This window comes from Fusarium subglutinans (assembly GCF_013396075.1).
Source record: "Fusarium subglutinans strain NRRL 66333 chromosome Unknown NRRL66333_c0000241, whole genome shotgun sequence".
Taxonomy (NCBI): Eukaryota; Fungi; Ascomycota; class Sordariomycetes; order Hypocreales; family Nectriaceae; genus Fusarium; species Fusarium subglutinans.
In genome coordinates, this window is record NW_023502304.1 from 1 (window position 1) to 14,720 (window position 14,720).

At 43.5% G+C, this 14,720-nt stretch overlaps 4 protein-coding genes across 4 annotated transcripts; 2 read left to right on the forward strand and 2 right to left on the reverse strand.

Moving 5' to 3' along the window:
• Positions 1-2,413: 2,413 nt before the first annotated feature.
• FSUBG_11923 (uncharacterized protein) lies at positions 2,414-3,958 on the reverse strand (the record flags this gene model as incomplete). The annotated part of the gene is made up of 5 exons (XM_036676658.1): positions 2,414-2,942; positions 3,015-3,340; positions 3,389-3,564; positions 3,617-3,712; positions 3,769-3,958. 5 exons carry the CDS (start codon positions 3,956-3,958, stop codon positions 2,414-2,416), a joined length of 1,317 nt encoding a protein of 438 aa, XP_036532578.1.
• Positions 3,959-8,965: 5,007 nt separating this feature from the next.
• On the forward strand, positions 8,966-9,538 carry FSUBG_11924 (uncharacterized protein; the record flags this gene model as incomplete). Its single annotated transcript, XM_036676659.1, has 1 exon — positions 8,966-9,538. One exon carries the CDS (start codon positions 8,966-8,968, stop codon positions 9,536-9,538), a length of 573 nt encoding a protein of 190 aa, XP_036532579.1.
• An 899-nt stretch (positions 9,539-10,437) lies between these two features.
• Positions 10,438-11,273, reverse strand: FSUBG_11925 (kelch 21; the record flags this gene model as incomplete). The annotated part of the gene is made up of 3 exons (XM_036676660.1): positions 10,438-11,007; positions 11,063-11,189; positions 11,239-11,273. The coding sequence occupies 3 exons, from the start codon at positions 11,271-11,273 to the stop codon at positions 10,438-10,440; spliced, it is 732 nt and encodes a 243-aa protein (XP_036532580.1).
• Positions 11,274-13,695: 2,422 nt separating this feature from the next.
• On the forward strand, positions 13,696-14,706 carry FSUBG_11926 (1-acyldihydroxyacetone-phosphate reductase; the record flags this gene model as incomplete). Its single annotated transcript, XM_036676661.1, has 3 exons — positions 13,696-13,727; positions 13,786-14,015; positions 14,063-14,706. The coding sequence occupies 3 exons, from the start codon at positions 13,696-13,698 to the stop codon at positions 14,704-14,706; spliced, it is 906 nt and encodes a 301-aa protein (XP_036532581.1).
• Between the last annotated feature and the right edge of the window lie 14 nt (positions 14,707-14,720).

Sequence of the window (14,720 nt, forward strand, 5' to 3'; positions counted from 1 at the left end):
AAGGCATATAAAGTAAAAAGGTAAAAGAATATTAGTAAAATAAGAAAAAAAGAGGTAAAGTAAAAGAGTTTATTAAAATAACTATAATAAACTTTTATAATTTAAACTTTTAAAGTATTTTAAGCTTTAGTAAATACTAGCTACCTAAGCCTATTAATTACATTAATAAATAAGTATTCTAAGTACTAAACTAAGTATAATATATTTAAAATTAAAACTAATATAAAAGAAATAACTATAAGCTAAATAATACTAGTACTACAACTTTCTCACTAACAACAACAACAGACTCCCGCAACCGGACATAATTAGTCGCATTGATTAGGAGATGAAACCAAAGATCAACTGTAGGTAGAAGAGTTTTGGCTCACTGTTATGCCTCGCTTCGAAATGAGTGACATGTTAGGTCGGTGATAGGTGCGAAGCATAACAAGTCAGCGAGGCTGGCCAAACTCATAAGCTCCAATGATCGAAGTCTTATGTCATCGAGCTTAGGAGCTAAGTAACCAGTCGGAAAGTTTAGATTTGAGATTAGTCCTTTGGTGGCAAGATCAAAAGGCGGTTGCAAGGTCAGGATTATGGCCTGGTAGCCATCTGGATCTGGGGTGCGCTGGGCTCGGAAGCTCGAGTATTGAACCGGTAATCGTGACACATAAGACGAACCGCTAAAAGCGTGATGCTGTAGACATAGTCCCAGGTACAATGGCATAGAATGAAGGCATCCAGGAAGCATAATTCAGATTCAACCGGGCTAGCTTGGTGTTGTGGGCCGGTTCCGATGCTTAAAATTAACACCTCCTTCTGGTTAGGGAACTGATCTTTAGCCTCCTTAATAAGGATTTTATATGGGTTATTGTATCTAAAATCTGTAAAACTATATTTAATTTTATTATACATAAACTAGATTGGCTTAAAGAAAGTAGTTACTGTAGATTTTGTGCAGGCTACTTGCTAAATTATATATCTATTAAGGCTAGCTAATATATTATATATCTTAAATAGGGTTAAAAGAGTATGAAAATTGTCTTTTATAATACCTAACACGACCCTTAGATAGATTAGCTATCTTTACTTTATAATAGAGGTTTATATTAGAAAATATACGTTTTAGTCTACGCTTAAGTACAAAACTGCATCTCTAGGTAAGGGCAAGTCTTAGTAGTGTTCTTGCCCCTATTCTCAGTGTTTTATACAGGCAGGGTTAATGCAATGCTCTCTGTCTGTTTGCCTTGTAGCCGCTTTAAGCTACTTAGCTAAGTATACACTACTTAGTCTTCCGGGAATAATAGCATAAGGCTTAGGCATAAACGTTTAATGGGCTACCTTCTTGTAAGCTTGAATGCATTTATTTATTATTATACCTAGCTTTCTGAGCATAATGGTAATAATATTAGAAGGTATTAGGAAAGTAAAAGGAGAACGGAAGAAAAAACTGACCCTCCAGTGCTTGCGCCTCCGATCAGATAGAACTATTTACAGGGTCTTAGAATCTTCTTAAGCCTATTAGCCTCTCGCAACCGTCCTATAATTTTCTCTAGGATTAACAAACTACATAAGCCGCGTATACCTCCACTGTCTTAAATAGTTACGATTAGTATAACTCTTTTCTTATTACTGTCTTTACTTACCAAAAGACAAAATACAAAGCAGTGGCGGATTATTAAGGACAATAAGGCTTACTAAAGCTGTAGTTACTGTATGCCTAGGAAGCAAGAGATAGATGGCTATTAATAAAGAGTCTAAAGAATAAAGGTTAAGATAGGAAGGAAATAGGAAAAAAACCAAATGCGGGGAGTTCTAGCTGCAGCAGAAAAGTCCTACGCAGGGATGAGGATATGGTAAGCTTAGGGACTTGCGGATTGGTCAAGTTCCAGAGCAGGATATAAGTCACCTACGAATCTATACCTAGCTAATGCTAGATTAATATCCTCACCAGAACTCCTGTGGTGGCAATTGTGTGACCAGTTTGTATGCTGCCTCAAGTGTCTTTTGAGAAGTGCTGTTTTGAATTGAACCTGGCTAAGAGCCGCCCCAGACCGCGCGCCTCGCCTTATATATAAGGTGACTATCTATCTCTCTACTCTTCTGATATTACTGTTCCTATCACCATTCAATGGAGAAGACGACAAGTACTTGATATTGTTTAAGGATAGTGATAAAGTTGGTTGAGTAACTAAAGAGCGTGTAGTAGAACTAAGCCGATTTAATTGCCAAAGAGAAAAACAGATAGTCTCTCACATATTATACTAGTTCTTTCCAGTTGTAGTCGGTCAAGTGAGTGACGGTAATGGGAGAAGGGAGAAGGAAAACAATAACACAATTCCAAAACCGAACAACAACAAAATCAAGCAGCGAAATCAAGCCCAAATTCCAATATCACCCATTTTTCCTACTGGAAATAATCCCAACAAGATCAGTTGCCCCCGGCGGCAATGCTGTGCTGAACCTGGTTGCCAAAGTCGTTGGTGTAGCCATTGCCGTTCGAGTTGGAAAGTCCATTACTGTTGTCAGGCCCATTGCCTTGAGCGTTACCTAGCTTCTTGTTCAGGGCATTAAACAGCTTCTCAAGCGACCGAGTATCAATTGATCCGCCCCCGGTGTTAGAGGTCTGGCTGAGCTTCTGTAAGCCCATATCAAAGTGACCATCACTTTGACGATCGGCGGTGACGGCCTCTTTCCAGTCTGATTGGACGGTATTGGCTTCGAACTCGGCAAGCGCCCCGGCACCTGGTCCGAAGTAAAATTGTTCCACGATCGTACCGTCAGCCAATCTGACTTGAACTCTGTGGATCCTGTAGCCTTTTGCAGCCAAGTACCCGGCTATGAAGACGGCCCCGGCTGTGACTACGGCAACGGAAGTGTTTGATGGCCATCCGACTTTTCCGAGCCAGGCCCATTCGCCAGCAGTGACCGATGCGTCAGACTGAGAGTCGCTGAGCATACTAGAAATTCGTTCACTGTAGCCTACTATTAGCAATTGCTTCATCATCGTCATTCCCGTGAAATAAACTTACATGAGAGACTCAAGCTCCTGCTGCTTTTCATTGCTCTTCTTGTCGCCTCCCGTGATGAAGGAGGTGAGCTGGTTGTCGCGAAGGCTCCTCATAAGTGCTGCCGCGGCTGCATTAGGATAGTAGCTGGTGGTGAACTTTCCAAATTGGTCATGACGGACAACGGCAGTAGACATCCCGAGACCGGGACCGCTACTGAAATCAACAGTGCCGCTGTTCAGGGTGACCGTCGAAAAGTTCACAATTGTACCCGGCTGGAAGCTGAAAGCGCCGACATAAAACTTCATGATGGGAGTGACGGTGGTGGCGGTGTTGTTGTCGGCAAGCATCTGGGGCGTGGTAAGCAATTGTGAAAGGATTTTGCAAAGGTAACCTACAGTCGCGACAGGAGACACGATTCCAAAACTATCAACTTTGCCAAGTCCAATCATATAGGTACGGTTGGGGGTGGCAAAACTGGAGTCTGTATCGATCTCATACGCACCCGGCTTAGAGGTCATGGTAGGAGTACCAAAAGTAGGAGTGCCTTTAACAACACTCATAGGGATGGTAGCTATAGGATCATTCATTAGGATATGGAGGAATTGTGGACTGTGGACACTTACAGCCAGGAGAGTCCGTGGTGCCAAGTTGAACAAGCTGGGAAGTTCCAGTCTGTACTACTACACCAGGAGCTGGGCTGGAGGGGGTAGTTCCCGTCCCTAGGCAGAGGGATAAGTAGTCTGCTGTATCAAAGTCGTCTAGGGTTCATTCTTACAAGCATAGAAGTCAACACTGGTGCGGACGGTCATGTTACCGTTGACACCTACGTACTGGGTCATCCAGGCATTGGTGTATACTTGGGGATCCACACCGCTGGAGGAGACTTTGGGAGGAGCGTTGAAGATGGCATAGGAGTTAGGCACCTGGTGATCATTCTGGAGGATGATTGTATAAGTGGTAGACATATTGAGATGTTTGATAGTAAGATATTTTGTTGAGCTTAATAAGATTGTTTGAGTGATGTGTGTAGCATTGAGAAGGATGAATTGGGGATGCCATCAACCTTATATAAATGTTTTTTCAAGCAGATGGACTGAGCTTCCTTTGTAATGACAAGGTCCTCCTCTCCGTCGACCGCCCTGTACTCTGAAGTTGTGTCATCCAGTGCCCTTTGTGTCCTACACTAGATCTTCTGACTGCATCATGGCATGATGTTGAGAATGTGATATATTAGCTCAAACTTTCCTTTGGTCACTGCCACCTCTTTATCTGTTGGAGACAAACCTCCGGAGACATCCCAGATGTATTGTACTCAGGTTTGAAGGACCTCGGTAAACAAGAGAACTTAAATTTAAAAACGCAATCGTGTATAGTTGGATAAATCAGACATGCACTAACCGCAATCCAAAATCGGCCAATGGACAATGATATCGGTGCTTCAGTTGTTTGCTAAAAGGCGTGTTAGCGTCTTAAATGGCACTATTACAACCTAGATTCAAGCAAGACCAGTTACTAAGCCAATAGCAGTTAGCAGCATAACGAGTAACTAACCACATGAGTGTATTGGACCTTTGCAAGCAGCACTCCCGAGTCACATATCTTCTTAACACATTCCGTTTACAGGTAGATTAGCCTCACTATAACATCTAAAAGTACAATTGCAAGACTGAAATGGTCAGACCCTTTAACAACGTGAAGGTGTTGAAGAGTCTGTGGCTGGCTGAACTCCCACTGAAAACCTTAGAATGCGGGGGCATTTGCGTACATTTTATAAAGCCACTGAACACTTGAGAGCTCCGAGTGGGATATAGCCAAGCGGTATTCAATACCAGTCCACCAAATATACATATTGTGTTCAATACTCTGTACCGCACGCGGTAAGATTTAACCTTGTGTGCAGGTGTTCTGGCTATATCACATATGACAAACATTTTGGGTTTCAGCTCGTAACCAATCAAAGTAGGTAACGAATTTTTGCCTGCTGTCGAAGCCAACTTTACAAACAGTTTCTTCACAGATCACAACTGCGGCAGTTTGTGAAAGTAAAATGGATAACTCTGAATCAGAAAAACATATTCTTGTGATGTTCTGCATCAAGCTACATTTCGGTTGATCTCAGTTGTACAGTACTGGGGGTTAGGAAAGTCGTGTCGATAAAGCCATTGCATAACATGACTTGTTAATATTACATTCGAGCCCAATTCCTTCTTGATACGTTTATTTTCACACCCAGTGTCATGTGGAGGTATGATCAGTGGACAGGCATGGACACCTCTAACATAGGGGCTCCTAGAGAAATTCCCGACAACTATTGTTTGCGTTGACAGCCTGCTAATAATTAAATTTCCACAGGGAATTTCATAAAGCTAGCAAGACATAGGTAGCGCGACGATTAATATAAACGCCTGCTGACATTTAGCTTTTTGGGCGCTACAGTAGCTACAGTAGCTACAGTAAGTTTAAAATAGGTAATAATATAAAAGAAATACTTACAGTTTGATTAATAGTTATATAAGTATATAAACTCGAGATATTAGTAACTATACAGTAAATTTTCTTTACTGTCTTTTTTTAGATAGTTATTAAATAACAGGGTTTATAAACACAGATAAGTTAACTATAACTAACCACAGGCAAGTTATACGTGTATAGCTAGCTATGTATTTAGTTATTTATATAGCTAGTGCTATTAAATTAAAAAAAAAAGCTATTTAAAAAGGGATTTTAAATTAAAATATATATAAAAAAGCTAATATTATTTAAAGTTTAAAAACCTATACAACTAGTTAATTTAATATATTAAAAAACTTTTAAAATTTAAAAATTTAAAAATTTAAATTTAATATAAATCTTTTATATTTAAATAAAAACGTATATTAGCTAACCTCTTTATTACTTTAGTAAAAAAGGTATGTAATAAGTAGATATTTGGATTTAACCCTACGTTAGGTAATAAGATTATGGCTAATTTCATAAGCGCATAGCCAGGCTTCTCATCTGCCAGTCTTCTATACCCGTTTCTGTCATAACCTTGAGTATCACGTTCCTGTTCCTAAGAACAGAAAAGTGGACTCTGCAGGCGTTGCAATGTGATACAATTGTGGCTGGCTGGACAATTTCAACAGCAAGACACAGAGCAGAGACTTTATTATTATACTTAGATTTATTAGGTTTAGGTATAAATAAATTTACGCCTCTTTAGAAACTTAGTTGCATTAATTCCAGCTTCTGCCAACTTACAGTAACACTGCAGCACTCAAAACGGTCACCACAAAATGGCTATTCCCGGTAAGATCAGGTGGACTGATAGATAAAAGAAGGTTTAGCGGAATCAGGACATGGGCTTGTGTTGGTGGCTGGCTGAACTTCTTAGCTATATACTTTTAGACTGGTTGCATAGCACTCTCTGGGCAACAAGGCAAAGTATATCCTTCTTGCCTAATCTAGCCAGAATGTTACAGATTATGGCTAGCTGTAGTTATCATCGAATATCTTCAAGCAAGATATGTGCATCCCATTGGAGGTAAGTTAGACACCACCTGACTGTAACTAAGTTTAAGCAACCAGAACTAGGCTTACATGTAACCCCGAAGGACAAAGGGGAAGGATCTCGATGTGATGTATTATATTAGGCTTAGCTAGAGGTATAGCAGGTAAAAGAGTAGTCCAAACTTAATTGATTGATACTTGAAGCTTATGACGTCTTAACGAGACATATCAAACCGACACACTGAAAAGTCCCAATTGATTTCAGCTATTGGGAATTATAGAGAGTTTGATAATTTATAAATTTCCTTCTTCATATGCCTGCACTAACAAGTCATGAATAATGTGTAAGAAATGTACAAAGAAGTTATGCCATACTAATTTATTTTTGCTTGTTACGCCACCATGACAGCCCACCAGTGCCAATGTTTTCACCGTCAACTGCTGTGTGCTCGGATCAAATCGAGTCTCTCTCTCTTTCCAGTAATAACTTTCTGGCCTGCAGAGAATAGCTTTTGAAAATGTGGTAGACTATGTTCCAGAGCCATTGGAGCATGCATTGATCATCAACATGGAAAGACGCGACGTCTGGGTTTTAGATACCGAATTCTATGACCCATTCCAAGACATGACTGCTCATTATTGCTTGAAAGGTGGGCATTTCGGCAGGACGCTTACTTCACTTCGATTAGACAAGATTAGGATATCTTGGCATCATTCTAGGTTCCGAGCGAAGTCTTCCAGGTTGTTCTTAGGTCCATGCCAATGATATGATGGATTGTGATAAACCAACCTGGGTTACACACACAGGCTTGGTCTGTCGGAGGGATGTGCCTTTCCGGTTGTTGATAGTTCTTTAGAGTATGCTAGCAAAATCTAATATAGGATCATGCGCTCTTTTTCGGGAAACCTACAAGTAAGTTTTAGGATGTGACAAGCAATCTGACCTTCTGGGAACAGCTTGCCCCTCGATTGTGGCTGGCTGTGATTCCACTTTGTGCCTTCTAAGTTCTTACGGAGGACGATTGTCCCATATTCAAGTGGTGGTCGGCTCAAGCTCCCTATCTTGTCCCCCACTGACTTAGAGTAGAAGCGATAGAGGCGGGGGAGGTGATACGGCGCTCAGATCTCTCGTCTTTACAATAAGTATCCCGCTCCCAAGACGTGATGACCTTTCCTGCCTTGGCGGCCCGAGATACGAGATGCGATTCTTTTACACTATCTATATTGAATGTGCCTCAACCCTTTGAGCAAGCGGGAGGTTGCCTGTCGGAAGAGACGGCGCCAATTTCGATCAAGGATCAGTTGCGTGGAGCAAACTGCTAAGCCGAATACTGTTTGGACTTGTTACACTAGAAGTGACGAGTGTCTACATTATTTTCGGTACTCGGCATATCCATGCAGCAATGGACTTACTTCGCCAAGAGAGTTTCAATGATCCTATACGAGTTTCGCATTGGCATGTTGAACCTTCCATATAAGCAGGGATGCATGGTGGCGAGTTGAATTGACCATTTCGGAGCGCTCAATCTACTCGGTCCTGAATAGGAACTCTTCAACAGGCTAATGGTGATTGTGGCTGGCTGGAGTGACGTTTTGCGTTGATAAACCCCGCAGCTAATAGCCTACATCACATGCCTCACACGTGGCTGGGTGAAGGACCTTCTCAAACGGGCAAACATATGTGATAACGTCCCGTGGCGCATATCTCAGTTCTCCGAGACCAATCGATCTTCTGCCACTCATTGTCTGTCTTGGGCGTTGATCTAGCCCTTTATCCCCTGTTCAGCAGAGCGCCTACAACGGCCGCTGCTATCATTCCTTTCCCATCGATGATGAAGCTAAGTGGGATTAGATGTCCTTTCTGTGAGATGAACCAAACCATGCCTGAGCGATGCATTCTAAAGAGTTTGCCGCATCTAGAAAGGTGTTGAGCCAAATCATGAAGTAGTTACCTAAAGTCAGAGTGATCAGCCGGATCTCCCCATTTGCGAACCTTGTCTGAAAAGGGCTTGCGCGGGGAACAGGCTCCGATAACCGCTTGATAACCTACCATACATTTAGCACGGTCAGCGCGCACTATGGGGTGTTGGTAGCCTGCGAATCTTGGGATTCCAGCCGGTAGTTCGAGTGGGTATCCGAGTTACAGCTCGTCTGTCAATCAAGCCAGCTACGTAAGTCAAATTGGCCTATTGTTGATTGTCCGGATACGGCACGGCCATTGAATTTGTTGGGCCCTAGCCAACTCGGCGATGAGCACACGTGGATCAAGGTAGCGAAAGCTGAACTCCGTGATCAAAATTAGAGTGCATAGATGAGACCTGCAAGCGAGGTGCGTGACCTACAAAGTCGGGGACTCTTTTCGCCCTTCAATGTCCCGTTCATCTGAACTGTATCGACCTTCTTCCTTTCACATCATCAGCGCGATTCCTATCCACAGTTTGCACGTTTCAATCTTGTGCTTTCATTCCAGGTCACTTAACACAATGAACATGAACGAGGAAGTCATGGGCGGCGCGGAGGCAGTTATGCAGAACGGGACTTGGAAGTTCGCCATCAATTACCTCTCCGAGATCGACGATGGCTCCAGTACAAGTGAAGCCGTTTGTAATGGCATATGGACTGAAATTCTTCGGAGGCACTTCCCCTATCCAGACTTTATCATCGCCCCGGAACAAAGACAGACCACAGGCGTGCGCCCCGATCTTACAATATTTGCAGTCTTTGGGAAAGAGAAATTAGCCGAATGGGAGCCCATCTTCACTTTCGAAGGCAAAGCTCCTAAATATGAGAAATCCATGGTCGCGGATGGGAAGGCCCAAGCCGCAAATTACCTCCCAGACCTAGCATGGTCTAAGGAAAGGAAAAATATGAAGTATGGAATGCTTGCGTGCGGCAAGAGCTTCATGATCCTGAAATATGACGCCAATAAGAAAGAGCTATACCGAATCGATCCCAGCAATCAAGAAGACAGTATGATGTTCGAGGCTTCGTCTCTCACTGATAAAGCAGCTGGTTTTGATAAGTTCTGTAGAGACTTTGTGACTTTATTTTACTGAGTGGGATTGTATTCTATTAAGTCAGTCTCAATGTCAATATCTCATTGACTGCGATCGATCAGAAGCTGAGTGGGTTTCCATGAAGGATCGCAGTTAGCATGCATCTTATATAAGTAGTTCATCGGGAGGAAGCCACCGAATCATTCCACATGGTTGGTGACAGAAGAGAGAATTACGTGGAGGAATTTTTTATCAATCGTGGTTACTTTCTGTTTGTTCTTTTAGTAAATTGAGTGTCAATTTAATTGTTGAGCCATTCCGCCATGTGCGCAGGTATCGATTTGCTGAAGAGCACTTGACACCCCAGTGAATTGATGTACTCTCCGTAACATTGTACATGTTGAGTATCATGCGATTCATGACAATGGCTAGGCTTAAGCGCCAGATATTTGTTTTCAGGAGTTTACTCGCCTTGCTGCCCGTGTGCCGGATGTATGCTGTGGTCAATCCGACTTACATCTTGTCTTCCTCGCCAGGTCGGTGAAAGTACTTCTCCAATAACTTTTAACGTCCCGTGAGGGGCTAAGAATGCAGCGAAGAGAGTGGTAACGCATCGATTTTGACTAAGCAGTGCATGTGCTCTGCGGAGAAGCTGGTCTTCCCGGAATATGATCTCAACCACAAGTCTCAACTATAAACAACACATCTAGCTTAAAACTTAGACATTATACCATCCCAAATTTCCTCAGTCTGTGAGCTTGGCTGGAAGTCTTAACCACGGCGTTCAAAATGGCAGCAAATTGCTAGGAACCACTTCGGTACTATAACTATAGACATAGTGTTCCAGCTTATACCCTAGAATCTTAACTTTAAATTGCATGAGTAACTATATTGTATTGCTTGACATAAAACTTCTACCTTCAAGTCTTACGCAGCCTTAGACTACTGTATTGTATTTGCTAGACAGGCCTGCCAAGGCTTGCACCGTCTTTGCCGCATTCTTTGCAACGATATCCTTCGGCCTCCACTGGCACTTTGTCCCGTGGACCAGTGCAGGGACAGTAACCAAAGGACGGAGCCTGAATGCAGTAGTGTAAGAGCTCCTTTAAGAAATCGAGACACTCAATGAGTAGCTCGTCAAACGCATCTCTGATATCGGATTGTCCTCCCGCATCGCGTAGCTTGTTCCTTGCAAATTCCAATGCCGGGTCTCGGAGACCCCTTGAGCTCTCGAGCGTCAAGGTATACACGAACGGAATAGAATCGAGAAACTCGTCGAGTTCCAGGCTCTCATCCAAGGACCATGAGTATTTTCGAGCGGAAAGATCTCTGAGCCCTTTGATGTCATATTCCTCCCCGAAAGCATACATTATCGCATGTGTTGAGAGAGCCCCGGAATTTGATGCAGTATTGGTTTCGTCGGTCTCGTTCATGTCGATAGAATAGTCGCCCGTATATAGGTAGTCGACCATGAACTGTACCATATCAGGCTGATGTGAAGTTAAATCATATGTTCCAGAGAATGCTTCCTAGAAGTCTGTCAGAACGACTATCGGGGTCATATGGTGCATCAAATCTCTGTACCTTGAACTGACCAGCGCACGCTGCACGAAAGACCGGAGACTGGCTGCAAATGATAATCTTGTGAACCTCGATATTTCTCCCATTGCACGCAAAAGTAAAGTCTGTAAATTCGCCGGACTCGCGGGCTCTATTGATCCGTCAACTATGATCTCAAACGTCGTTGCAGGTGATCGTACTGCACTATCCGTGCTCTGGTATCTTCAAAATCCATAATGGCGAAGTAGAGGCGAGATTTAACACGAAACTAAAATAACAAGATAAGAAGAAGAGAGACAAGAATAAAATGGGAGTCACTGCCATTTTGGCGGCTCATTCCTTTTATTGCCAAACAATGACGAGGTGCCCGATTCATGCGTGGCCTCATGATCCCGAATCCGTGGTATTCGAGGCTAGATCTGGTTAGCTATCAGATGTAGCGTTGCATCATGGCGCCACTGGCAACAAAGTTTGCAACCATGACATCTGTCACAGCCACCAGCGACATTTATGGTATGTCAGCTGTTTAAAATGTTGCTCTGAAATTGGGATGACTTGCAGTAGAGTGGCAAAATCCCACTTGTTCTCTATATAGACATGAGCACTAGTGTGTTGTTCTTGTTGATGAGCTACATGATGCAAGTGTATAAGAGAAGTAGGTCCTGTAATTCAAGGCTATACGACTCTTCAAAGATTCGAGGATTATGGTAACTCTCGCTGGGATATACCAATATGCCAAAGCATGCAGCGACTAGGGAATATAGACCTCTTCCATCTCTTCATCATCGGTATCATTGTTCTGCTGTCGCCCCCGCTCTCGAGCCTCCAACTCCTCCAAGATCCGGCAGTTATGACACATATCGATAGACACTTCCTCTTGATCAAGCTCAACTCCATGGCAGGGCTTTCTGTGTTATCATCAATCTGGGTCAAAGGGCCGCGTCCACGTCGACCGCATGGCGTGATGGGTCCATAGCTACCAGCACTGGTACTACTGCATTTGTCGCAGACTTCGACGGTCTTGGTCTGGTAGCACATGTTTTTGATGTCTTTGCTGCAGGTTAGCATATAGATAAGGGGAGGAAAAGAGACATACTCTGGACTGGATGTGAGCGCTTGCAGCTAATGGACTAGACGTTGCAGAATTTACAGAATCAAGTCTGAGAAGAACAAAGACTAGAAAGTGGAGTGAGCAGACTGTATTGATATATGCGCGGGACCCTCGATGTAGTATAATTGGATTGAAAGAGATCAAATGCTCTTCTAAAAAGATATCCAATGCGAAGGAGACACGAATTGCTGTTTCACGCCCTTTGCGTAAACGGCTTGAATATGTTGGCCATTCTGAGCGAAAGCGTACAGCTGCACGAAATGTTGAATGTGGCGTTTGCATCCTTCGCCCGGCCAGATAGACAGCCTGATGTGACAATATGACATGTCTCTTAAAGTGCAGGACTCTCATTCTTGCGACCAACCAGATCTTGCCCACTTCACACCAGCCTGCAACACCAGCTTACGTTATGCACAAGGATGCTATAATGGAAGAGGGCTCCTCAAATCTGAAAGGCTACATATTTATTATCTAGTAGCGTGGACCAGACGGGGCTGCATTAAATGCAGACCATTGCAGGTCAGTCGGCCTTTTGGGTTTGCCATTGTGACGACTGTGTATCGGAGTGAGGCTTGCCTTGGGGGACAAGAAAACTCAGACCTAAATATAATATATTAAAAATAAACTCAGTTAAGGATACCCTAGAGTTAGTAAAGCTACCTTAAATTTATCCTAAATTACCTAAGCCCTTTTATTGTCTAGGATTAAGGCCCTAAGCTTTCTTTCCTGCTTTAGTTTTAATGCCTGGTTTATTCTTATCGATCTATTCTGTAAAGCTTTTAACCTACTGCAGCTCGTTTTCCCAACATGGTGACAATATCCCGATTGCAAGGGACAAAAAAGACAAGATCAGGTATCTTTCACATCGTATTGGGAGGCATGCTGTGGACTTCGTTTCAGCGCCCAGCCTCTCATTATTCCAGTGCAATATGCATTGTGATTAGCTGGCAGCTTTACAATATCGTGAACTGCATAGTACAAAAGCTTCAGTGTCACTGTGCCAGGCAAAGTTGGACAAGTGTCTTGTGACTATCATAACACGTGCGAAACAGAACCAGAAGGAGGGAATAATTATTTTTCCGGTTTGTAAGAAGATTTTGACAGCATCAGTTTCAATTACTAATAACCCAGACCAGCTTCAGCTTGTCGGGTTGTTCACTAATCAACTAACTACCGAGGCATTCCCCGCCGCGAAGCCCGAAATGACCGCATTAATCGGAGCAATGCCCGCAGACTCCGCACTGAAGACACTTAAAATTGAGTTTTAGTGAGTATCCATGCGCCCGCAGCCGGCTTAAGGTTGCAGCTGTGCTTTCCAGTATTACTAAAGCCTCCGAGGAGAGAAGTGAATGGTTATCTATAGCTGAAATGATGACCAATTACCAGGTTGAATAGAAGCTTCATAAAGAGACAAGGTAATTGAGACTCTAGCCATGACTCAATATTACATTACAATCAATACTTTCAGCATACTCAATCAGCTAAAGAGCTTGACCAGCACGAGCTTGACACGTTTATCTCCACGGCGCCCTGCGAATACCCCATAATGTCCAACAAGCCGACAGCTCTAATTACTGGGTATGCTCCACTACGATTGGCATTGCATGCAGATCAAGACTTACTGACATGCTTGTAGCTGTTCCGAAGGCGGAGCCGGTCACGCCCTCGCTCTTGAATTCGCAGCCAAAGGCTACCGAGTCTTTGCGACTGCTCGATCCATCAAATCGCTTACAGGTCTTCAAGAGAAGGGCATTGAGCTTCTGACACTTGACGTGACAAAGTCGGAGAGCATATCTGCTCTCAAAGATGAGATCATCAAGCGAACGGGAGGAAAGTTGGATATTCTGTTTAACAATGCTGGCATGAGTCAGTCTGCTCTGCCAATTGTAAATGACGGCTATTGACTGTTGCAGTGTACGAGGCCCCTGCCATTGAAGCCGACCCAGAACAAGTCCAGAACATGTTCAAAACCAACGTCTTTGGCCTCTTCGACATGGTCCAAGCCTTCACCTCGCTTCTCCTCGCATCAGTCGCCGACTCAAAAACAACACCAACCATCATCAACACAGCGTCAATCGTAGCGCGCGTACCCTACTACTTCACCGCCCAGTACAACGCCACCAAAGGAGCAGTAGCCTCTTACTCTGACACTCTACGTCTTGAACTTGCTCCCCTCGGTATCAAGGTCATCACTTTATACATGGGAGTGGTGGCCACGCATCTTACATCACCCGACAAGCAGCTCCTTTCTCCAGATAGCATCTTCATCGATGCCGAGGAAGGTCTCCGTGAAAGATCCAGACTCCATCTCAAGAATGGTACCAAGCCTGAAGAGTTCGCACGATTGGTGGTTAAGGACGTTTTGAAGAATACGACGGCTTTGAGCAAGGGCGAATATATCTGGCAGGGAGCGAATGCGTATGTTGTTTGGCTTCTTAATGCGATTGGATGGAGAAAGATCTTTGATGGGATCTCTGAGGGAGGCGTCGGTCTTACGAAGGATGTGAAGAAGGCGATTTACAAGAAGGGCCAGGGTAGTCTGCCAAAGACTAGTTAGAGGAGACCCGAGGG